This window comes from Stegostoma tigrinum, chromosome 1 (genome assembly GCF_030684315.1).
Source record: "Stegostoma tigrinum isolate sSteTig4 chromosome 1, sSteTig4.hap1, whole genome shotgun sequence".
Taxonomy (NCBI): domain Eukaryota; kingdom Metazoa; phylum Chordata; class Chondrichthyes; order Orectolobiformes; family Stegostomatidae; genus Stegostoma; species Stegostoma tigrinum.
The window spans coordinates 139,791,102-139,816,805 of NC_081354.1; the positions used below are offsets into that span (position 1 = coordinate 139,791,102).

The 25,704-nt window shown below is 44.0% G+C and overlaps 1 protein-coding gene across 3 annotated transcripts in view; it reads right to left on the bottom strand.

Moving 5' to 3' along the window:
• LOC125457177 (tropomyosin alpha-4 chain-like) overlaps window positions 1-25,704 on the bottom strand; it is a 103,644-nt gene that overhangs the window by 77,480 nt on the left and 460 nt on the right. For all 3 annotated transcript variants that reach the window (XM_048541060.2, XM_048541050.2, XM_048541066.2), the window contains exon 2: window positions 22,006-22,131. In XM_048541060.2, the coding sequence (XP_048397017.1) occupies window positions 22,006-22,131 (126 nt within the window). The remainder of the gene's footprint in view (window positions 1-22,005; window positions 22,132-25,704) is intronic.

Consider the following 25,704-nt stretch of genomic DNA (forward strand, 5'->3'; position numbering starts at 1 on the left):
GCTGCTCCACCAGTTAAGCATGCACTTTATCTGCTCTCTGTGGATAGGGCAGGGAAAAAAAATCCTCCAGCCATGTATTTAAAATTAGTACTAAGTTGATTTTGGTGCCAATCTTTGTAGAGTTGTACAGGGTGATGACAATATAAAAACTGAAAGGACTGCGGATGCTGTAAATCAGGAACAAAAACAGAGGTTGCTGGAAAAGCTCAGGAGGACTGGCAGCATCTGTGAAGAAAAAAAATCAGAGTTAACGTTTTGAGTCCGGTGACCCTTCCTCGGATGACAATATCACCTCAGGCGGAAACCTTTCCCCTTGCCTCTTTCCCAGTTTTTTTTCATCATTGCCGAGAAGATATCCTGGAATTCTGTGCAGACTACCATTTTGGAAGTGTTATCACCACAAGGACATCAGCAGGTATCCTTCAAGATAACCAGCTAAACGGACAAAATACAGCCCTACACGAGACATTTTCACTGTTACCATAAACTATGTTGTAGGCAGATAGAAGATTTGCTGTTCCCAAGCCACATCAGGAATTGTTGGCTGCCTCTTTACATATTAAAAGACATAACGGGGAATTGTAACAGAATTTAGCTGACCACTAAACCCTGTCAGAGTTTTAGCATGAGTCCTAGTCTATTTCCATGACCAAGTCCCCTTAATACCCATAAGCTACACAAAATGGGCATCTAGAGGCAGTTTGCCAGCTATGGGCCTATGAAAGTTGGATGGTTCAGATACCATTAAGTTAGGTGAGCAATAGGGAGAGTAGCAGGGGGGATGCTTAACGTAGCAGCAACCCCAATATTTCTTGTAAAATTCACAGCAAGCCATTTACAATTTCAGCTCATGTGGAGTCAAGATGGGTGGTCAGCCAATTTAATGGGAATAGGGTCCAAGGGAGCAATACCTATCTGGAGAGGGTTCAGGTTAGCCATGAACTAAATGAGAGAATAATACACAGAGTTAAGATGAGCATTGGGGAGGGGGAATATGTGAGAGGAAGTTTGATTTGATGGACCTGGAATGAGCTGAGCATATAGAGAGAGACTAGATCAGTTAAAACTAAATTCATTGGAATTTAAAAGAATGAAGGTTAGTGGTAGGATGTGTGGAGGTGCTGGGATCCCATAGAATTTTATAGGTTTCTATAGGTTTCCAAAATAACTTGACAGTTTAGATGCAGGAAGGATGTTCCCAGTGAATGGGGAGTCCAGGGGTCATAGTCTAAGGATGTGGGCTCGGCCATTTAGGACTGAAATAAGAAGAAATTCCTTCACCCAGAGAGTGGTGATCCTGTGGAATTCTTTGCACAGAAAGCAGTTGAGGAAAAAACATTGTATTTTCATGAAGGGATCAAAGGGTACGGGGAGAAAGCAAGAGTTGGATGATCAGTCATGACCATACTGACTGGCTGAGCAGGCTCAAAGGACCTATTCCTATTTCCTGTGCCTTCCCACATTTGATATAGAGGGGAGGGTGGAAGATTTAAAGATACCATTAATAATGGAGAAATGATGACAGAGATTAGCCTTCCTCTCCAGCACAATATTGCAGTAGTAGATGGGTCTGAGCATGCCAGAAATACAGGGTAACCTAGCAAATTAAAGAAATTAATAGGGCTCTAAAAGAGCTGAGAAACCTCAACATGGAAATCAGAGAGGATGCTTGTGACTTCAGCTTGCTGCTCACTCCAATTGACCTCCAAGTTGGTCATTGGGCTCAAACATCTTAGGCCACACTCTGTAGTCACTGGCCACATGGACCCATGTCCACCAACACTGGCATCCAACATGTGCCAACCTGTAGGAATCCTCAAGTTACAACTCCAATTCACTTATAGCTTGCTTCTGCACTTCAACACCATACCTTAGGGCACAACAGCTATCATTGGAACACTGCAGCAAGAAGACAGTGTGCTCAAGGATACACACCCAGCTCACATAACAATTTATATTTCATTAAAAACAAGGTGTTGATTGGTTTTCAACTGTACGCTGTTAAGTTCAGATGTTGGACTGGTGCATTTTCCATGTGCATGCCTTGACTAGCATCTTGGGTGTACTTTAACAAAGGAACTTAATGCATGCAGGCACAACACACTATTAGGAAGGCACGTGAAATGTTGGCCTTTATTGCAAGTAGTATGAAGTACAAGAACAAGAGAGTCCTGCTATAATTGTACTAGACTTTGGTGAAACCACACCTAAAGTACTGTGTGCAATTTTGAACTCCATAATTAGGAAAGAATGTAGCTGCTGTACAGTTCATATTGGTCCCTGGGTGACATGGTTGTCATTTGATAAAAGACTGAGTAAATTGGGCCTACGTTTTCTGGAGTTTAGAAAAATTAACAATAATTTTGACAGTGTTAAAACTGAAAGAAACAAAAACGCTGAAATTACTGGGAAAGCTCAGCAGGTCCCTGGTTCTGAGGAAGGGTCACTCAACCTGAAACGTTAGCATCTGTTGAGAGAAATCAGAATTACCAGACCTGCTGAGCTTTTCCAACACTTTCTGTTCTGGTTTCTGATTTACAGCATCGACCATTCTTTTGGTTTTTTTTTTAAAACTCAGAGGTGGTTTCCCTAAGGATCATAAGCTACCATTTCCGGCACCTCCAGCAAGATGTCACCACAGAAACATATTCCTTGACAGCTTTTCACGGGGACCATTCCCAGATACTCCACTACTGATTATATTTAAGTCTAACATAGACGAATGTTTGGCACTAAGGACAAAGGGAGCAGGCAGAACAATACAGTAAAGCCCAACTGCTCAACTGGTCTATGGTCTATTCCTACTGTCATCTGTTGTGTTTCTGGACAGTTTAAACAGACCTAACAGAGCTTGATATTGGAGATAATGGGATCTGCAGATGCTGGAGAATCCAAGATAATAAAATGTGAGGCTGGATGAACACAGCAGGCCAAGCAGCATCTCAGGAGCACAAAAGCTGACATTTCGGGCCTAGACCCTTCATCAGAGAAGGGGATGGGGAGAGGGAACTGGAATAAATAGGGAGAGAGGGGGAGGCGGACCGAAGATGGAGAGTAAAGAAGATAGGTGGAGAGAGTATAGGTGGGGAGGTAGGGAGGGGATAACCAGCCCAGCTCCTCCACTCCACCCAATGCATCCCAAAACCAGTCCAACCTGTCTCCGCCTCCCTAACCTGTTCTTCCTCTCACCCATCCCTTCCTCCCACCCCAAGCCGCACCCCCATCTCCTACCTACTAACCTCATCCCACCTCCTTGACCTGTCCGTCTGCCCTGGACTTGACCTATCCCCTCCCTACCTCCCCACCTATACTCTCTCCACCTATCTTCTTTTCTCTCCATCTTCGGTCCGCCTCCCCCTCTCTCCCTATTTATTTCAGAACCCTCACCCCATCCCCCTCTCTGATGAAGGGTCTAGGCCCGAAACGTCAGCTTTTGTGCTCCTGAGATGCTGCTTGGCCTGCTGTGTTCATCCAGCCTCACATTTTGTTGTCAGGGAGGGGATAGGTCAGTCCAGGGAAGACGGACAGGTCAAGGAGGTGGGATGAGGTTAGTAGGTAGATGGGGGTGCGGCTTGGGGTGGGAGCAAGGGATGGGTGAGAGGAAGAACCGGTTAGGGAGGCAGAGACAGGTTGGACTGGTTTTGGGATACAGTGGGTGGGGGGGAAGAGCTGGGCTGTTTGTGTGGTGCAGTGGGGGGAGGGGACGAACTGGGCTGGTTTAGGGATGCAGTTGGGGAAGGGGAGATTTTGAAACTGGTGAAGTCCACATTGATACCATTAGGCTGCAGGGTTCCCAGGCGGAACATGAGTTGCTGTTCCTGCAACCTTCGGGTGGCATCACTGTGGCACTGCAGGAGGCCCATGATGGACATGTCATCTAAAGAACAGGAGGGGGAGTGGAAATGGTTTGCGACTGGGAGGTGCAGTTGTTTGTTGCGAACTGAGCGGAGGTGTTCTGCAAAGCGGTCTCCAAGCCTCCGCTTGGTTTCCCCAATGTAGAGGAAGCCACACCGGGTACAGTGGATGCAGTATACCACATTGGCAGATGTGCAGGTGAACCTCTGCTTAATGTGGAATGTCATCTTGGGGCCTGGGATAGGGGTGAGGGAGGAGGTGTGGGGGCAAGTGTAGCATTTCCTGCGGTTGCAGGGGAAGGTGCCAGGTGTGGTGGGGTTGGAGGGCAGTGTGGAGCGAACAAGGGAGTCACGGAGAGAGTGGTCTCTCCGGAAAGCAGACAGGGGTGGGGATGGAAAAATGTCTTGGGTGGTGGGGTCGGATTGTAAATGGCGGAAGTGTCGGAGGATGATGCGTTGTATCCGGAGGTTGGTAGGGTGGTGTGAGAGAACGAGGGGGATCCTCTTTGATATTGGTCAGTTTGATGTGAATATGGATAGCTAAGCCGGTTGTGCATTAGATCACAAGATCATAGAATTTTACAGTGTAGAAGGAGACCATTCAACTCATTGAGTCTGCACCATCTCCTGAAAGAGCTACTCAATTACTCACATTCCCCAGTGCTATCTCCATAGTACTCTAAATTCATTACTTTCTATATATATCCAGTTCTCTTTTGAAACGTCCTATGGAATCCACCTCTACCACCGTCCCAGGTGGCACATTCCAAATCCTGACTACCCTCTGACAAAGAAGTTCCTCCACAACTCAACTCTTTGCTGTCTTACTGACAAACTCAAAACTGAAACAACCCCCCACCTCCAGTTATTGACATACTAACGAGTGGAACATAATATCCTCCTTTACTCTGTCAAAAGTATTCAGAATATTGAACACCTCAATACGGCCACCTCTTAATCTTCTCTGCTCAGAACCGAATAAGTCCAATTTCTTGAATCTTTACTTGTATCTAAAATCCCTCATACCCAGTAATATTCTAGTTAATCTCCTTTGCGCACTTTCCAGGACTTTAACATACTTCCTGAAATAAGGTGCCCAGAAATGAACACAATACTCCAGATCTAGTCTGACCAATGATTTGTAGCATCACATCCTTGCTTTTATGCGCTATGCCTCTATTTATAAACCCAAGGATCCAAGAAGTCTTCTTAACAACTGTTTCAACTTGCCTGGCCACCTTCAGTGAATTTCCCAAAAGTGATCGCAATGTCCCAAAAATCTAAACCCCTCCCTTCTACATCATCCCTCAAGTCATGCCTTTGCCTAAATGGTGAATCTCATGGCAGATTTGTATTTCTGGGGTTACTACTCTATGGGTCCTGCATTTCATATCACTCCCTAACTCCTGAAACTCACCCTACACAACCTCCAATTGTGCAAGTTTGAGCTCCTTATGTCAATCGAATGACGATAGGGCAGTGGAACGTAGGATGCCTTGTGGAGTCATTCTTTATTTGTGAAATTACTGTTGCATAATCTTTTATTGACCAAATATGTAAATATAACATTACATTTTTATTCAATATCATACACACTATTGCATCCAAATTTGTGCATATCGTGAGTGTATCTGTATTAGGCACATTGTGCTGCCAGAGGGTGTCTGAATTTGTTGGCACTTCTGTTGTACCTGGGCTTGTTAATACTGATCAATTTCTCAATAGGAGCCGTGTCCCTAAGTTTCTCAATACTGTTTGCATGTCTGGATTTGTTACCAGTACTTCATGTTCGTAGCTCATAGAGTGGCTGAGCTGTTGAACACTCCCTGTTGCTGCTTGACATCATTTTACCATAAAAGGAGAAGTATGGAAAGTATGCTGAGTTTACTCAAGGCAAAGCACGCTTCCTCGGTACTTCATAAGGTGGTTACGTCTGTTCCCTACTTTGCTTTAAAAGGCAAAAAAATCTTCTCTGCGGAATTCTTGACCTCAACACTAACCTCTACATTTACTGAAAACGTAAAGCAGAACCGGGAACAAATTGCAGGGTCAATTACTTCATGTCATAGGGTTAACCCTTACATTGCCAAGAGACATTTAACGGGATTTCGCTGATCATCTTCCTCATTCTGACAGAAGAAATGGTTGAAACCAACTTAATCCTTGTGCAATCATGCCATTCCCATTCCTATTGGGGCAGAAGGGGTCTTCCTGCGCCACCGTGTGAGAACTGTCTCATTGAAACTGGAAGCTTCCAGGTTTTATCCTCTAGTCTTTGAATCAGTACTTTTTCCTTCAAAAGGCATTTAGATGGAGTTCCATTGGCACCATATGTTCCATTAAAGCTTTATTTGCAAGATATTAATCATTTGCGAGTTGTATTAGTGAGCACTGGAAGGCAATTTGACCATGGCAGTGTCACAACTAAGTGCTACCCTCATTAGACAGGCAAATGGAAAGTACAGTATTCCATGATATGCCTGTCTTTTAGATGGTGGACAAGTTTTGAGCAGTGAGGAAATGAGTTACTCACCTCCAAGTACTCAGCCTCTGACCTGCCCTTATAGCCAGAGTAACTGAGTGGCTATTCCAGTTAAACTTCTAATCGATGATGACTCCCAGCATGTTGACTGTATGAAACTTGACAATGGTAATGACATTGAATGGCAAGAGAAGGTGGTCATACACTCATAGAAGATAGAACATAGAACAGTACAGCACTGTACAGGCCCTTCGGCTCACAATGTTGTGCTGAACTTTTACGGTAACCCTAAGGTCTATCTAACCTCCACCCCACCTTATACTATCATCCATATGCCTATCTAATAGCCACTTAAATGCCCCAATGAGGCCGACTCCACTACCCTCTCCGGCAATGCATTCCATGCCCCTACCACTCTGAGTAAAGAGCCTACCTCTGACATCTCCGCTATATCTACCTCCACTCACTTTAAAACTATGCCCCCTCATTGTAGCTACCTCCCATCTAGGGAAAAGCCTCTGGCTGTCTACTCTATCTATGCTTCTGATCATTTTGTACACCTCTATCAAATCACCTCTCATCCTTCATTGTTCTAAAGAGAAAAGCCCTCGCCCGCTCAAACTTCCCTCCGTTCCAGACAACATCCTGGTAAATCTCCTCTGCACCTTTTCCAATGCTTCCACATCTTTCCTGAAATGAGGCGACCAGAACTGGACACAATACTCCAGATGTGGCCGAATCGGGCTTTTGTACAACTGGAGCATAACTTCAGGTTCTTGAACTCAATCCCTCTATTAATGAAAGCTAAAAACTCTTACTAGAGATGATCATTGCTTGGCACTTGCCAGCCACAAATGTTGCATGCCACTTTCAGACCTAAATGGTATTTTGCTGCATGCTGGCATGGAAAATTCGTGCTCTTCCAGCCAATGGCATTTCCTGCAAACACACATTCCACCGGACTGAGGTGCCCCGCTGTGCTTCTATTTGTAAGCCTGTCCTACTACATTTGGAGAAATAAACTTACAATCTAAATAAAAACTCACCAGCTAATCCTTCCTTTGTGCTTTAATAGGTAGTTTAATTTAAATGTATTTAACTTTTCTATCCATTATACTCAGATTTGAACTTTAGAAACTAAGGCAGTTTTAAAAATAATATGAATGTTTTAATGTTATTAGAACATAGGAGCAGTAGGCCATGCAACCCTTCAAGCCTACTCTATTTGATGAGATGGTGGCTATCCCTTTCCATTTGATTTTAATTTTGTTTCCCATGAATCTGGTTAATTTATTAATTGGTTCAGCAGTAGAAGTCTTCAGCAATACAAGCAGAATGCTTGTCAGGGCCTGTTGCCTTCAACAGATCCCATGTATTCAGCCCTTTCTGGACATAATGGGAATAAATTAAGCTACTTGAATACGATATTCTATGACCCTGGGGACTTCAGGGGAGGTCAAGATGGATCATCACTCAACATTTCAGGCTGAAGATAGTTATAAATGCTGATTGTTTGCACATGATGGGTTCCAACAGTACTGAGGATGGGACTAATCACGGAGCTGCCTCTACCGGTTATTTAATTATCCATTCCTATTCATGACTGGAAGTGGCAGGGCAGTAGAGCTTTGATCTGATCTATTGATCTTAACAATCACTTAACTCTGTCAATCACATGCTGCTTCTGCTGTTTAGCACGGATGTAGTCTCTGGCAGGGTATGGCATTTGTGGGTGCACTAGGGTTGCTCCTAGAATGCTTTTCAATACATCTTCACCAGATACTACTGGATTGGAAGATACACGGCCCAACTCAGATAAAATGAAGGTTGATATTAAGGCTTCCCTGGGCCATTCCACTTGAACATGTGTGTCACCAACTTTGTTTCCACCTTGCTCATGGTTATAGAGTAGTCTGGGTTGTTGGCTGTGAGGTATGATTTGCTGAGTGTGCCCTTCTATGCTGTTGTCCCAATTATGGTTGAAGCTTCCGATATTAGCGGGAACAACTTGCAAGGCTGACTGAGCTGGTTGTGCCTATGTTTTGCCTGAATCAAAGCCATGTGATCTAGTGACATAATGATTACACATTTCTATAGAGTTTGAGTCATATATAAGATCCTGCAGATAAGGGCATTTGTGTTCAACATAGCTGTATGTCATCCAATGGTTTGACAATCAATAAGTTTTTTTAAAAAAATTCCAGATTTATTTAATTCACTGAATTTAAATGCCTCAGCTGCTATGGTCAGATTTATCTGTGGATCAACAGTCCAGATGTCTGAAACAGCAGAGAGTAACACAGCAATACCCAAAAGAACCTGCAATTAAACAACCTACTGGTGTTCACATGTGATCACAGGTTATTTGCATAAGGGATAATGTGCAGGCAGCACTGGTAGGATCACATACCAACAAGAATCAGGGCTTTACGCAAACAGCAAAAACTGGAGGGACATTTTCTACTTTACAGTTACTGGCATATTCAGGTCTCAGCCTAATTTACTGCTCATCCTGCTGCAGTTGTTGACAGGAATACATATGAAGGTAAGGAATTTTCAGCTCAGAGTCTGGCTACTCATTCTGTTGTTGCACAGCACATTTCTGAAGTCAAAAACAAAATGCTCAGATCAGCTGATTGAATGAAATTTCTGTTCCTTGAAATTCATTTGGTAGGCAATTGTGTTTCCAGATTCTGCTCCTGAGCTGGGAGAATCAGCAATTCTGGTTGGATTTATTTTCTTATCAAGGATACAACAGCGTCAATTGACCTGGTCTTTTACACAAGATCCAAACAAAAACATTCCACATTTAAACAGCTAACTGAACTGAAACAAGGGCAGCAGGTAGGATAGTAGAGGCAGAAAACCCTCATAACATTTATGTAGTATTTAGATGTGTACTTGCAATGCCAAAATATATATGGCTATGGGCCAAGTGCTGGAAAACAGGATCAGAATAGTTAGGTGGTTGATTTTGACTGGTATGATGTGAAGGCCGATGGCCCTTTTTCTGGTCTAAAGATCTCTATTACTCTCAGACGCATGAGAATACCACCACTTGTCTCCGAGCCGCTCACCATCCTGACTTGAAAATATATTGCCCTTCCCTCACAGTTGCTGCATCAAAGTCCTGGGCACTGCGGGTCTACCTACAGCACATGGATTGCAGTGGTTAAAGAAGGCAGCTCACCACTACGTTCTCAAGGACAAGCGACAGGCAGTAAATGCTGGATCTGCCAATGGTACCCACATTCCAGTAAGGAATAAAGAAAACCTAATGCACACTTCATGTTGGAAATGTGATAAATCTCACTGTCTCTTCACCCCGAAAATTTCTCTGTTGAGACGGAGTCAGAAGCGGGGACTTTGCCTGGAGCAGTTCTATCTCCTCTGCTGTAGTTTTGCCAGGAGAGCAATGAAACTTGGTTCTGCCACTTTTTTATTCTTAATTTATATGTTAGCATCACTCTGAGGCAGTTGTGTAGCAGGGAAAGAGCAGCTTCCAGAAAATCCCCAGTCATAAAGTTCTTCTCCTGTGTTAGAGTAGCATAGTACATATAGAAATTGTGATTTCCTTGGGTTCTATTATCAATCCACATTCTCAAAACGTTCAAAGTGTAGGGAACAGAGACAGTGTCCTGTTGTTTCAATCAAGATTAGACAGGGAATATGCATCCTGGAAAACAGTGTTCAGAAACCCAGCTTCTTGAACAGAAATCGAGCAAAGCCCAAATACTCGGTTATATTAATAGTATTTTGATGTTGTTAACTAAATATTAGATTACTTCTAATTGGGACTAAGCATATCAAATGTAATAATTACTCTTTTCTTGATTGTTTTGTTAGGCTTTAAAGGAATATTGTAGAGGTAATAAGCAACTTATCATTCTCCAACCTGATTGTTTCTTCAGACATAACACTTCCAATTACTATCTTATTTGGATGTCGTCTGATGCTGGCTTGAAGATATGTTCCTATAAGAGTTGCTGAAAGTTGTCGTTAGATTTGAGGGTAAGATTGGGAGCACCAAATGAAACTGACAGTGGGACATTATATCCATTAATTTAACTGGCAGACAATCAGACAGGCTTCGTTCCACAGCGGTATTCTTCCCATCTCTGGTTTATGCTAACTGCTATGTTTCACTAATCCAACATGCCAAGGTGAAGGCACAGGAAAAGACTGAGTGCACAGGAAAAGGATGCACTGGTGAGTAAAACAGTGAATGAAGGCAAATAACCCCTGAGCAGTGAACAGACTCAGTCGGGTCTGATGTGCTTGTGTTTGTGTTTTTAAAGAAAAAAGCCTTCTGTTCTCTAGTGGCTAAGCTCCACACATCTACTTATTCTAGCTAATGAAATGTGAGGCTGGATGAACACAGCAGACCCAGCAGCATCTCAGGAGCACAAAAGCTGATGTTTCGGGCCTAGACCCTTCATCAGAGAGGGGGATGGGGTGAGGGTTCTGGAATAAATAGGGAGAGAGGGGGAGGCGGACCGAAGATGGAGAGTAAAGAAGATAGGTGGAGAGGAGAGTATAGGTGGGGAGGTAGGGAGGGGATAGGTCAGTCCGGGGAAGATGGACAGGTCAAGGAGGTGGGATGAGGTTAGTACGTAGGAGATGGAGGTGCGGCTTGGGGACCGCTTTGCAGAACACCTCCGCTCGGTTCGCAATAAACAACTGCACCTCTCAGTCGCAAACCATTTCCACTCCCCCTCCCATTCTTTAGATGACGTCTATCATGGGCCTCCTGCAGTGCCACAATGATGCCACCCAAAGGTTGCAAGAACAGCAACTCATATTCGGCTTGGGAACCCTGCAGCCCAATGGTATCAATGTGGACTTCACCAGCTTCAAAATCTCTCCTTCCCCCACCGCATCCCAAAACCAGCCCAGTTCGTCCCCTCCCCCCACTGCACCACACAACCAGCCCAGCTCTTCCCCTCCACCCACTGCATCCCAAAACCAGTCCAACCTGTCTCTGCCTCCCTAACCTGTTCTTCCTCTCACCCATCCCTTCCTCCCACCCCAAGCCGCACCTCCATTTCCTACCTACTAACCTCATCCCACTTCTTTGACCTGTCCGTCTTCCCTGAACTGACCTATCCCCTCCCTACCTATACTCTCCTCTCCACCTATCTTCTTTGCTCTCCATCTTCGGTCCGCCTCCCCCTCTCTCCCTATTTATTCCAGAACCCTCACCCCATCCCCCTCTCTGATGAAGGGTCTAGGCCCGAAACGTCAGCTTTTGTGCTCCTGAGATGCTGCTGGGCCTGCTGTGTTCATCCAGCTTCACATTTTATTATCTTGGATTCTCCAGCATCTGCAGTTCCCATTATCACTGATACCTATTCTAGCTAATCACTTTTCTTCCTGTAGAAAGACATTCGTTGCATATAGTAAGTAGTACACTGAAGATAAACCCAAGATATCACATCAAAATGAATGAGGAAATTAAAGTCTGAGGAAATATTTAATGTCATAAATAATGCATTTTAAATGGAATAAAGAATCTCTTGTGATGATTTCACAGTATATCCATTGGCTACTTATTCCCTCACTTGTGGCTTCAGCAGTTTTAGGTGCTGGTCTTGACATTTCTCTTATGCTTTTACCTCCCTCTTTTTCTTCTGTTTCTCTCTCAAGGTCAATTTTCTCCCCTTTTTTAAAAAATCATCTTTGTGTTTTTCTCTTTTTCTGTTCTTTTCGGGTCAAAAGGTAAGGTTTGGTATGGTGTGGGCTGACGGTACAGTGAGCCAGACACTGGGGTTGAGGGTTGTGGTGAAAGTAATCTTTCCAACATTTCCCAAATCATATCTGCTTTCCTGTACTCACTTAATGCAATCATTCCCCAGTTCATCTTGGGGAAAGATACATTGGGTAGGTTTGCTGCCACCGTCCTATTCCCTGGTCAGCATCTACAGGACCCTGGGTCTCATTAGGAAAACCACTTGGTGGTCTAACAAGAGGAGGTTGTTGTCTGAAACGGGATATAGTTTACTGCATGACAGCAATGTAACATGTACAGAATTGCTATGATAGACATTATTACTGGAACTATGAAGCAGGGCCTCGACGTAAGGTCCAAGCCCCATTTGACATGTCATCATATTGGGTAGTGCTTCGTACATTGCTCACTTTGAACCCATTCAGAGTTTTCATACACTTTTATGACAATGGCTGGTAGGCAATTTACTGGGAAGGGCTGTGCAGCACAAATTCAAGGGAATAATACAGGGGTTATAAGGGTTACCAGAACATTGGCCTGCTCTCTCATACCGTTAGTGATTTAACCTGAGGTCACCATGCTTCAGAAAATAAAGAAGGGTCTAGGCCAAAAACATCAGCCTTCCTGCTCCTCTCATGCTACTTGGCCTGCTGTGTTCATTCAGCTCTACACCTTGTTAGCTTACTTGGCTAGATGGCTGGTTTGCAACACAAAGTGATATCAATGGCATGGGTTCAATTCCTGCACTGATGGTCCTCCCTCCTCAAACCCTCGCCTTGCCAGAGGTATGGTGACCTTCAGGTTAGTCTGTCACCACTCTCTTTACTCCCCACACTCTCCTTCCTTTCTCTCTCTGATGAGAGCAGCCTGAGGGTCTGGTAAGACTACAGTGACGTTACTTTTATAGGGGCTACATCAAAAGGACAACTTGTGTAGTAGGTGCAGTCCACAATCAGGTGAAGGAACTTCAATAAGTTTTATTGAACAGAACTACAGATGATGGACGATGAAAGCCAACTGATCCAAGACCCTATTCTCTGGTCCAATTGAGATGTTTGTGACTTAAAATTTTTTACAGCATAGATAGGGAGAAACTAGAGCATTTTCCTATGGTGGAAGAGAGGGGGAAAACTTCTCGTCTCTTGCTTCAATAATTAAAATATTCTCTCAACTTCAGAAAATGTAAAAGTCAAAAGCGAAAACAAGCAGGCAGTTTCTTCACCGATTTGTTTTCTGCACATGTAGGCTTACACACATGCAAGCACGTGCATACTCTCAAATAGACACTACGTACAAGCACACCCACACAGAATTAAACCCAGTCTCTGTGATCGGACAGCACACACTAAACTCACACTGAGGCTTTCAAGAGGCCATTTTAATGATCAACAACAGCTCATTTACATAGCACCTTCAAGCTGGTACAAGGTCCCAAAGCACTTCACAGGATTTAGCACCAAGCCACATAGAAAAATATTCACATAGTCAACTAAATTAACGTTTGAAGAGGTAGGTTTTAAGCAGTTTAAAACTGATAAGCTGTTCAAGGTGGAAAGTAAGGAAGTGCAATTGGGAGGTTTATGAAAGGTATTTCAGAGCTTAAAGCTTTTGGCAGCTGCAGGCCTGGTCTGGAGTGATTTAAACTGAGGATACTCAAGGGGCTAGAATTGGAGAAGCAGCAGTATCGAGAAGGGCTGCAGGGCTTGAGATTACAGATACAGGGTGGGACCCTGTTGTGCCCTTGTTCAAGAAGGGCAGTAGGGGTGACCCAGGTAATTAGAAACCTGTGAGCCTTAACGTCTGTTGTAGGAGAAGTTTTGGAAAGGATTATAAGAGATAGGATTTATAATCATCTAGCAAGCAACAATTTGATTGGAGATAGTCAGCATGGATTCGGCAAGGGCAGGTCATGTCTCACAAACCTCACCGAGTTTTTTGAGAAGGTGACCGAGCATGTGGATGAGGGAAGGGCAGTTGATGTGGTGTACATGGACTTCAGTAAAGCCTTTGATAAGGTTCAACATGGTAGGCTATTGGAGAAAATACAGAGGCAAGGATTGAGGGAGATTTAGCAGTTTGGATTAGAAACTGGCTTTCTGTAAGAAGGCAACGAGCAGTGGTTGATGGAAAATATTCAGCCTGGAGTCAGGTCACTAGTGGTGTGCCTGAAGGATCTGTTTTGGGACCACTGCTGTTTGTCATTTTCATAAATGACTTGGATGCAAGCAAGGGTGGATGGGTTAGTAAGTTTGCAGATGACACTAAAGTCGGTGGAGTGGTGGACAGTGTGGAAGAATGTTGTAGGTTGCAGGGAAACTTGGATAAACTGCAGAATTGGGCTGAAAGGTGGCAAATGGAGTTTAATACTGATAAATGTGAGGTGATTCACTTTGGGAGGAATAATAGGAAGGCAGAATACCAGGTCAATGGAAAGATTCTTGGTCGTGTGGATGTGCAGAGGGATCTTGGTGTCCATGTACATAGATCCCTGAAAGTTGCCACCCAGGTTGATAGTGCTGTTAAGAAGGCTTACGGTGTGTTAGGTTTTATTGGTAGAGGGATAGAGTTCCAGAGCCATGATGTCATGCTGCAACTGTACAAAATGCTAGTGCGGCCTCATTTGGAATATTGCGTGCAGTTCTGGTTGCCCCATTACAGGAAGGATGTGGAAGCATTGGAAAAGGTGCAGAGGAGATTTACCAGGATGTTGCCTGGTCTGAAGTGAAGGTCTTATGAAGAAAAGCTGAGGGACTTGGGTCTGTTCTCATTGGAGAGAAGGAGGCTAAGAGGGGATTTAATAGAGACATACAAGATGATCAGAAGATTAGATAGGGTGGACAGTGAGAGTCTTTTTCCGAGAATGATGACTTCAGCTTGTACAAGGGGGCATAGCTACAAATTGAGGGGTGATAGGTTTAAGACAGATGTCAGAGGCAGGTTCTTTACTCAGAGAGTGGTAAGGGTGTGGAATCCCCTGCCTGCCAATGTAGTGAACTCAGCCACATTAGGGGCATTTAAACAGTCCTTGGATAAGCATATGGATAATGATGGGATAGTGTAGGGGGAGGGGCTTAGATTAGTTCAAAGGTCGGCGCAATATCGAGGGCCGAAGGGCCTGTTCTGCACTGTATTGTTCTACGTTCTATGACATGGCCACACGTGGATTTGAAAATGAGAATGAGAAATTCAAACCTATATAAACCCATTGACCTTGCTTAGCCAACATAGTTCAGCAACTGAGCACAGGAAAACAGGCTGAGGGGGGGAACAGAACACTAAATGATCTGGATGAAGGGACTGGGGGCATCCTGGCGAAGTTTGCCGATGATACGAAAATAGGTGGACAGGCAGGTAGTACTGAGGAGGTGGGGAAGCTGCAGGAAGATTTAGACAGTTTAGGAGAGTGGTCCAGGAAATGGCTGATGAAATTCAATGTGAGTAAATGTGAGGTTTTGCACTTTGGAAAAAAGAATACAGGCATGGACTATTTTCTAAACGGTGAGAAAATTCGCAAATCAGAAGTGCAAAGGGATCTGGGAGTGTTGGTCCAGGATTCTCTTAAGGTTAACTTGCAGGTAGAGTCCGTAATTAAGAAAGCGAATGTAATGTTGTCCTTTATCTCAAGAGGGTTGGAATGTAAAAGCAGCGATGTGCTTCTGAGGCTTTATAAGGTTCTAGTTAGGCCCCATTTAGAATACTGTGTCCAATTTTGGGCCCCACTCCTCAGGAAGGACATACTAGCCCAGGAGCGTGTCCAGCGGTGATTCACACGGATGATCCCTGGAATGGTAGGTTTAACGTATGATGAACGGCTAAGGATCCTGGGATTGTACTCATTAGAGTTTAGAAGGTTGAGGGGAGATCCAATAGAAACTTACACCATAATGTATGGCTTAGAAAGGGTGGACGCTAGGAAGTTGTTTCCGTTAGGCGGGGAGACTAGGACCCGTGGGCACAGCCTTAAAATTCGAGGGGATAAATTAAACTGAAATGAGACGACATTTCTTCAGGCAGAGAGTGGTGGGCTTGTGGAATTCATTGCCACGGAGTGCAGTGGAGGCCGGGATGTTGGATGCCTTCAAGGCAGAGATTGACAAATTCTTGATCTCAAAAGGAATCAAGGGCTACGGGGAGAGTGCAGGGAAGTGGTGTTGAAATACCCATCAGCCATCGTTTAAATGGTGGAGTGGAATTGATGGGCCAAATGGCCTTACTTCCACTCCTATGTCTTATGGTCTAAATTTGAATGAACACCATACAGCTTTGAATGACTTCAAGGTTACACAGAGTAGAATGTGGGTGTGGGGCTAGGAATGCTTTGGAATAGTCAAGTTCAGAGGCGTTGATGAAGGTTTCCATTGCCAATGAGCTCAGCCAGAAGTAAGGTTGGGCAATATTGAGAAGGTGTAAATCTATGATCTCGGCTATTACTGGGCAATGTAGACTCATGTCAATGGCATTAGAGGGGAAAACAGGCAGGTTCAGTCAACTGGGAAAGTGATAGGGTTGTGGCTAGGAAATAAGAATTTGTATTGGGAACTGAAGCCAACCAATTGCTGTGGTTGTCTGCCTTGCAACTATGACAGACAGGGGAGTTGGCGGGGTGGGGGAGGCGGTGGTGGTGAGAGAGAGAGAGGAAGAGAATGAAATGTGAGCAGTTGGCTTAAAGTAGGGTTTTGTGTTGTTAGCATTCATGTGAAAAATAATGCTATATATTTTAATGATGTCACTGCAGGGCAGCTTCTAGCTGAGAAATAGGAGAGAGACCAGGAATGGATCTTCACTCAGGCACCAGAGGAGGTGATAGCACCAAGGCCGGAAGATAAACCACTCAAAGTAATTTCCTGGATAATTCTAGACAGACAAGAATGAAATGCGGATCCAGCCAGAGGAGGACGGGAGGAGGAAGATGGTGTGACCAACAATGTCAAAGGAAATATGAGGAAGGACAGTTTACCTTAGTCATAGTCATTCAGTGTGTAATTTGTGACTTTAGTAAGAGCTGATTCAACACAATAGTAGTGGTGGCAATCTGCTTGGTGGGGTTTCTGGAAAAGGAGGACAATAATTTGGAAAGTGACAACTTCTCCGTAGACTTCGGAAAGAACATTGGGGGTTTGTCAAGACAACATAGTGATACCAAGACAACAAGAGGTGATGACAAAGTGAGAGTCTGGATGAACACAGCAGGCCAAGCAGCATCTTAGGAGCACAGAAGCTGACGTTTCGGGCCTAGACCCTTCATCAGAGAGACCTCTCTGATGCTCCTGAGATGCTGCTTGGCCTGCTGTGTTCATCCAGCTTCACACTTTGTTATCTCGAATTCTCCAACATCTGCAGTTCCCATTATCTCTATCCATAGTAAAGGGGTGGTTTCTTAGAAGACGTGTGAGCACAGATTTGAATGAGAGAGGAACTGACCCCGAGGGAAGAGAAACAAGTAATATCATCAGCCAACAGTGAAGCCAGGAAGGGTCAGTTTTTTTAGTGAGAAAAGAGTCAGGAGAGCAGGAGGTCTGTCTCATGAAGAAGGGGAAATCGCAGAGGATATGAGAGGAGATGGAGACAACCTAGAGAAGATATGAGGTTGCAAACGGTACAAAAAAAACTCACTGGATAAATTCAAGTTATTTTGAAATATGCATGATTTGTATACTTAAGATTTTGTCAAAATGGGGAAATCAAAAATTTTCAGATGAAAAATGTAAACTATGCAGAATTTATAAGGAATAAACTGGCTCACCACCCCCCAGAAGGAACGTAAGTTGTCAGCTAGCAAGCCAGAAAAATCAGGAGTCCGCCCCATAACAACAATGTGCTGCAAGAAGCCTCCATTACAGAAAGTGGGACTTCTGCCCTTCTCCCATTGGACAGGGCTTCCCAGGCTCCAGAGCTGCCAGTCACTCTGTCTGGCTAACAACCCCCGCGGTGCTGGATCTTGGGAATGAGCTGAATACTGCGCCAGCTAAGTCCGGGTGTTAGATTAGATTAGATTCCATACAGTGTGGAAACAGGCCCTTCGGCCCAACAAGTCCACACCGCCCCTTGGAGCATCCCACCCAGACCCATGCCCCTATAACCCACAAACCCCTGAACACTACGGGCAATTTAGCATGGCAAATCCGCCTAGCCTGCACATCTTTGGACTGTGGGAGGAAATCGGAGCACCCAGAGGAAACCCACGCAGACATGGAGAGAATGTGCAAACTCCACACAGTTAGCCGAGGCTGGAATCGAACCTGGGTCCCTGGCACTGTGAGGCTGCAGTGCTAACCACTGAGCCGCCGTGGAGGGTGTGGTCACCTTAAGGAAAGCTGCAAGGATGAGGACGAAAGAACAGTACTATATCCTGGGGCTGCAGAGGGTGTGGAAGGGGTAACAAAGGCCTCCTTCAAAGGTAGTAATCCTCACCTCCTAACCAACCTTATGAAAAGTTTTTTCTTTTTAAAAATGACCTGCCCACTCAACCGTATCATAGAGTGGACTGGATGATATTAAGGTTTTAACAAGCTCCATTGACCCCTCATGAATGATATATTTGTAATTTTGTTTTAGACATGCAGTGGGCAGGCTGCCTAGTTCGGTTGCCTGTATTATGAGGGTAAGCTTGAAAGGGGTTGGTGGGAAGGTGGCACAGTGGGCACCTTTTCTCATTCTCCTCCCACCACAAAAGCACACCCTGCAGCACCTCCCAATGTTTGGACTTTGCAAATATAGGAAGAAGAGTTTGTATGCATTACAAAAATGTTGACACAGGAACTTATGATGTTAAAAATGGTGACGCAGATATGTGACAAAAAGAGTATCAGCTGCAATTAAGTTTTTTTAGACAGGAAATGCATGCAGATGAACGATATTTAAGGGTTAACAAGTCTACTTCCTGAGCAGCATACATTTATGTTGATAGGATTAGAACAAAAGTAAAGGAGGCATGCATGGCGCATAAGTGTGGACTACTTGAATGAATGACCTATTTCTGTCAATTCTAGATACTGGTAATTTTATCTGTTGTTCCGAAGGAGTCAAAGCGATATCCGGTCTTCAGTTAAAAAGGGCAGGGTGTAATAGGACCAACATATACAGAAATAACTCAGTTACCAACACTCTTTCTTCTGTCTATACTTTGCCTCCTATTTGACAGTGTTACTAATCTGGATGAGTAATTCTGATGCCCAGGTTGATGTTCTGAAGTTTCACCATGGCACATGGTGGAATTTAAGTTCAATAAATTAAATAAATATGGAATCATAAGCTATTCTGCAGTGATGGTAACCATGAAATTATCATTCATTGTTGTAAAAACCCATCAGTTTCACTAACATTCCTTTAGGGAACAAAATCTGCCATCATTGCGTGTTCTGGCTTTTTTGTGACTCCAGACCACAGAGATGTGGTACTGTCAACTGTCTTCCAATATGGTTAAGCAAGCCACTCAGTTTAAAGGCAAGTAGGGATGGGAAATAAATGCTGGCCTTACCAGTGACAGCCATTACCCATGAAAAAATATAGAAAGAAAATAAAATATACTGACGATAGGGAGATAAGAAGGTGACTGTTGCTTGGATTCTCTCTACATTTCAAGCCCAGCCACTGTAAAAGAAGTTGAAAAGGCACCACGATTGCTAAGATGGTCAATTATACAATGTTAAATTTACCAGGGACTTTTATTATCATGGTGAAATAGGTATATACAATGAAACATGTTGACAGCAAGTGTGTGTAGCCCTAAGCAATGTACTGTAGGTAATAACCAATAACTTCAAAGAATTATTTTACACTAAAGGTGGTGTATGTTTTCCATAATCTGACTCTTTAATATTTCTCACGCTAACTCATCTATCCCAGCTAACTCATTTTGCAAATATCGGAGATTCAAAATTGGCCCTTTTACCCCCTCGCTTCACACTACCCAAGGCCTGAAACACTCACTCCAGGTGAAACTATGATTAACCTGTGATTATTTCAATGCATTTCACTGCTCACATTGATCTGCCTTATGTACAGGGACTGCAATGGCAGGCTGAGCAATTGCTTTGCACAATATCTCCTCCAGTTTTAAACGTGACCCTGAATTTCCCGTAACCTCTCATTTTAATTCTATCCCCATTCCCACACTGACATCAACTTCCTACACTGTTACAGTGAAGCTCAATGTAGGGGCAACTAAATCGGTTTCCTATTTTCCATTTAGAATAGAGGACTACTGACAATGCTCTTCACACTCATCCAATCATATTTCCATTACCTCTATGGTACAGACATGGTGTAGGCTGGTGCCAACATGTGCCAGCCTAACTTGTCAATCTTGATTTGGCCAGCAATGCCCTCTAGTGGTTTAAATCTAAAGTAAGACACGACAATTAAACGGTAAAGAACTTAATTCATATCATGCCTTTCATAACCTTGGTGAAATGCACTATAAAGATATTAGGTATTATTATACTGCTGTAATGTAGCAAACAGCAAACCTACAAAACAGCAAAGTGATGATGGACGGATAATCTGTTCTTTATTGGTGTTGACTGAAGGACAAGGGTTGACCAGGACACTGGGTGGTCTCTAATGTTCTTTCTCCCTGCCATGGATCTTTTACATCGCCCTGGCAGGGAAGGTAGGCCCTCGGTTTAATATCTCAATGCAAAGTTGGCAGGAAGTAGATGCCCAACAGAATTGAGAGTGCAATACAAGAGAGTTGCTGCTTCAAAATTAAATCACTAATTCTCGTCAATGTTTTCTTTCCCCCACTTCCATTCCACGCATTTACATGGGAGACCAAGAAGATATTGAAGTTAATTAAAAATTCTCAATGTTCAAGGTGTCCAACCTTCTTAAGACCCTATTTCAATATTGTTTTTTTTCTCACTCGCATGGCCAGAGAACAGAGTTTGGAAAAATAAGACATTAGAAATTTATTGACTCTGGCGGATGGACCACATATTGGTCAACTGTGTTAGAAACTATCTGTATTACCTTACAGGTATGGTGAAGGATTTTTGTTGGTTACATCACGATTTTACTGGTGTGTCTTTTGATATATTCTCTTCGAAAAGCACATGCCCAAAATGATCAGAACCCTTGGACATATTTGATATAGATGTGTAATTAGTAAATACCTGCCAGGTCACTATCAAATCCCAGTGAGATCCATTCCAGCTGCTGAGGGGTTTACAGCATTAGACAGAGGAAATACTGCAAGGCACACTGTATGAGTTTCAGAAGCAACTGAAGGGTGCCACCAGATCCAGACACGGTCAAACCAACTGAGATCTGGCCAATGAGGCCTGGCAGCATCTGGAGACAGAGAAACCGACTTAAAGTTTTGAGTCCAATAGAAAGAGCCACACCAGAGGCAAAACATTAATTCTGTTTCTTTCTCCGCAGATGCTACCAGAGTTTGTCTAGCACTTTGTGTTCATTCCAGATCTCCAGCATTTGCAGTTGTTGATTTTTACATGAGATATATTGAAGCACATGGGGAATGCCACACTGTGCCAACCAATAGGAATGTGTGCTCACTACCAGCTGATACACAGGCCAGATAAAAATATTGGCATGCCAGCTTGTGACCTGCTTGCCGAACATTGGACACCTCTGCTTGAGGTAGAAGTGGTTTAACATTTACCATGTGTGACCAGTTTATCAGTGGATTTACAACAAAATACAAGATGAAATCCAGCAACCCCGAGCAAAACAGTGACCCCAAGCACCTTTACAGTAGTCTAAGCATGAGAGCAGCAAACTTCTTTTATGGCTGCAAGAACTGCTCCTTCACAGAGAGAGCATGATATTAACCCACAAGGTAATACTTGCACCTTTGAGAACACAACTGTACCATATTTGAGCAATTAGACTAATATAAGGTGATGGTCCTCTCCTGCTGTGAACAGATTCTGTGGTGGAGGAGTTAATTTGAAAGATATTGTGTTATCAAAATGACTCACATCAGTTGCTTTCTTCTCTGCTATTTCCAGCTTTCCATGAGTATCTCGCAAGGATTCAGAGCACTTGTCAAACTCATCTTCAGTTGCTTTTTGCTTCTTCTGCAAACTGATGATCTCTTCTTCCAGCTAATAAAATCAAAGGTCACATTAATAAGTTCAAGAGCATGCAACAATACAATGGAAAATATTTCTGAGCAGTCACTTGTGGGAGGTTTCAAGTACAGGAGCAGGGATGTGTTGTTGTTGTTGTGTGAGACCACACCTGGAATATTGTGTGCAGTTTTGACCTCCTTTTCTGAAGAAGGATGCTCTTACTGGAGGGAGTGCAGCGAAGATTTACCAGACTGATTCCGGGGATGGCGGGACTGAAGTATGAGGAGAGATTGACTAGTTTAGGATTGTTTTTGCTAGGATTCAGATAAATGGGGGTCGGGGGCAGGTTTCTCATAGAGACTTATAAAGTTCTAACAGGACTGGACAGGATAGATGCAAGGAGAAGACAGTGTGGAGCTGGAAGCACACAGCAGGCCAGGCAGCATCAGAGGTCCAGGAAAGTTGACATTTCAGGTCGGGCCCTTCTTCAGAAATGGCACCTGCAGTTCTTACTATCACTCCATTCAGGGATGGTGTTCCTGATGGTGGGTGTGTCCAGAAGCAGGGGGTCACAATATGAGGATTTGTGGTAGACTATTTAGGACTGAGACGAGGAAACATTTCTTCACCCAACGAGTGGTGAGCCTGTGGAATTCATTACCCCAGGAAGTAGTTGATGCTAAATCATTGAATGTATTCAAGAGGCAACTAGATATAGCACTCAGGGTGAAGAGGATCAAAGGTTATGGTGAGAAAGCAGGATTAGGCTGTTGAGTTGGACGATCAGCCACGATCATGAAGAATGGCAGAGCAGGCTTGAAGGGTCGAATGGCCTCCTCCTGCTCCTCTCTTCTAGGTTTCTATGTTTGTATGCATTTATTTTGCTGCTATTTTAATGCTAAACGCCAACAATATATGTGACTCAGAGATAATGTGAACTGCAGATGCTGGAGAATCCAAGATAACAAAGTGTGAAGCTGGATGAACACAGCAGGCCAAGCAGCATCTTAGGAGCACAAAAGCTGACGTTTTCAGGCCTAGCTCTCTGATGAAGGGTCTAGACCCGAAGTGTCAGCTTTTGTGCTCCTGGGATGCGGCTGTGTTCATCCAGCTCCACACTTTGTTATCCCTACTTCAGGATCTCTGTGCAAAAAAAAAGTCAAGGCCAACACTGGATAGTTCTGAGAGAGTGCTGCACTGTCAGAAGTGTTGTTTCTCAGCTGAGATGTTAAACTCAGGCCTCATCTGCCTATTTGGGTGGACACAAAGACCCCTTGGCATTATTTTGAAGAGCAGTAGAGTTATTTCCAGAGTTGAGGCCAATACTTATCCCACTGTTGACGTCATAAAAGAAGTAAATTTTTGAGCTATTATCAGATTGCCATTTATGGGAGTTTGCTGACCACAAATTAACTTCAATGTTTCTGACATAATTCCAGACAATACATCAAAAATATTTAATTTGTTTTAAACACTTTAAGGGTCTGGTGGCCTTGAAAAGTGCAAAATAAATGCAAGTCTTTCTATCTATTTATAGCACTTACAAAATAAATTTGACATTGCCCTACTTTTAAAATATTTTATCAGGGCATTTGTATTTATTAGTTAATTTATTTTAATATTAAAGCAGCTGCCACAGATGGGGGTAACACGGTGTGAAGCTGGATGAACACAGCAGGCCAAGCAGCATCAGAAGAGCAGAAAAGTTGACGTTTCAGATCAAGACATTTCTGAAGAAGGGTCTCGACCTGAAACGTCAACTTTTCTGCTCCTCTGAAGCTGCTTGGCCTGCTGTGCTCATCCAGCTTCACACCGTGTTATCTGAAATTCTCCAGCATTGGCAGTTCCTACTATCTCTGCCACAAGTGGGGGAATGGGTGGGTGGTACTGTGCCGTGTCTCAACTGATGATGAGCTTGGAGGGGAGGAGGCTACTTGATTATGGTGGCATATCTGGTTATAGCCTTTCCACTTTCAGTTACCACCATTTGGGGCCCTTAAGCGGCCAATTAATGACCATGTTAGGGCTTTTTTAAAAAACTGAATTCAACTTCACCATCTGCCAAATTGGGATTCAAACCTATGACCCCAGAGTATTAAACTTGGCCTCATGAATCGTTAGTTGTCAGTGCCATTGGAATGTCCCCACTACCTTTCCTCACTTCAGGCTTCAGCCCAGTGCTGCAAATATTAACCAGCTGCAGACAGCTTCACCCAACAGCACAAGAGGGGGGATGTACTTTCATTCAAACCACTTAAACAGCCGATTCCTGCTTCCCCCTGGGATCCAGGGGAGGCCAGCTGGTGATCTCACCACTCTCTGTCCTGCTTATGGTCTGGTGGACCTTTCCATATACGGACAGAGTGCGCCTCACGTCAGCTCTCCTGGTTGCTAGGTGAGATCCCACATGCCATCACAAAGTTCCACCATGATCTCAGTATTGCTGAGCTAAGTCAAGAAAACTGATCTGGGGCTCTCTACCATTGGGTGCTAGATGAGCATGGATGGTGACTGGGTTGCTTGTGATGCCTTCTGCAGTCGGGCTGCCATTTTGTCCAGATTCATAGTTGAACTTCAATGACCTGGCTGAGGCATCAGAGCTATACCCAAGCAGATGCACAGCTTTCGAGAGCAGAAGAGAGGGGTGGCAGTTAATTAGACCTGGTCTCAGATCTGGAACTGAAGGATTTTTTTCCCTTTGACTGTTCATCAACCAAACTTCCACAGATGCACCACTGTCCGAGTGCGTAACGGCGTGGTACGGCAACTGCTCTGCCCAGGACCATAAGAAACTACAGAAGGTGGCGAGCACAGCCCAGGCCATCACGGAAGCCAAGCTTCCATCCCTGGACTTTATCTACACGGCTCACTGCCACAGAAAGGCAGCCAACATCATTAAAAACCCATCAGACCCCGGTAATGACCTCCTACAACCTCTTCAGTCAGGCAGAAGGTACAGAAGCCTGAACACACACCAGCAGGTTCAGGAACAGCTTCTTCCTGGCTGTTAACAGACTGTTGAACGGACTCCAGCCTCGAATAATGTAACCTGTGTGCCTCTAAGTCTTTTTGACCTGCACATCCTTTGCTTGCTGTGATCTGCCTGTAACACTCCTAAAACAAAGGTTTTTTTACTGTATTTCGACACGTGACAATCAATCAACAATCTTAACAAGAACTGGCCCCTTTTCTACAGAGCAAGTTCGGATATACACTACACGTTAACAGAAAGGGGGCGGGAGCGAAGGTGTTGAATCCAGAGCCAGCCCCCAGCCCCAGGCACCGTGACCGTTCTCCTGGACCCCACATTGAGTTCACATGAGGAGCAGCTTCGGGCGTGTCCCGTCAGGCTGTCCCCAGCGCCCAGCCACTGTGTGCTGTGCAGGCACACTGTAAATTCAGGAATGATTTGAAGGTATGCTTTTGTTTCTTTCACGGTTTCACAAAAGTGGGCGGTGACAGACTTTGTCCCAGAATGTATTTTACTGAAGCCCCCTGCCCCCATTTCCAATTACTTCACTCCACGAAGGACTCTCATTTTCCATTATTAATATGTAACAGAGTGACAGCGCCTGCAGATAATTGATAAGAACTAAAATACCATTG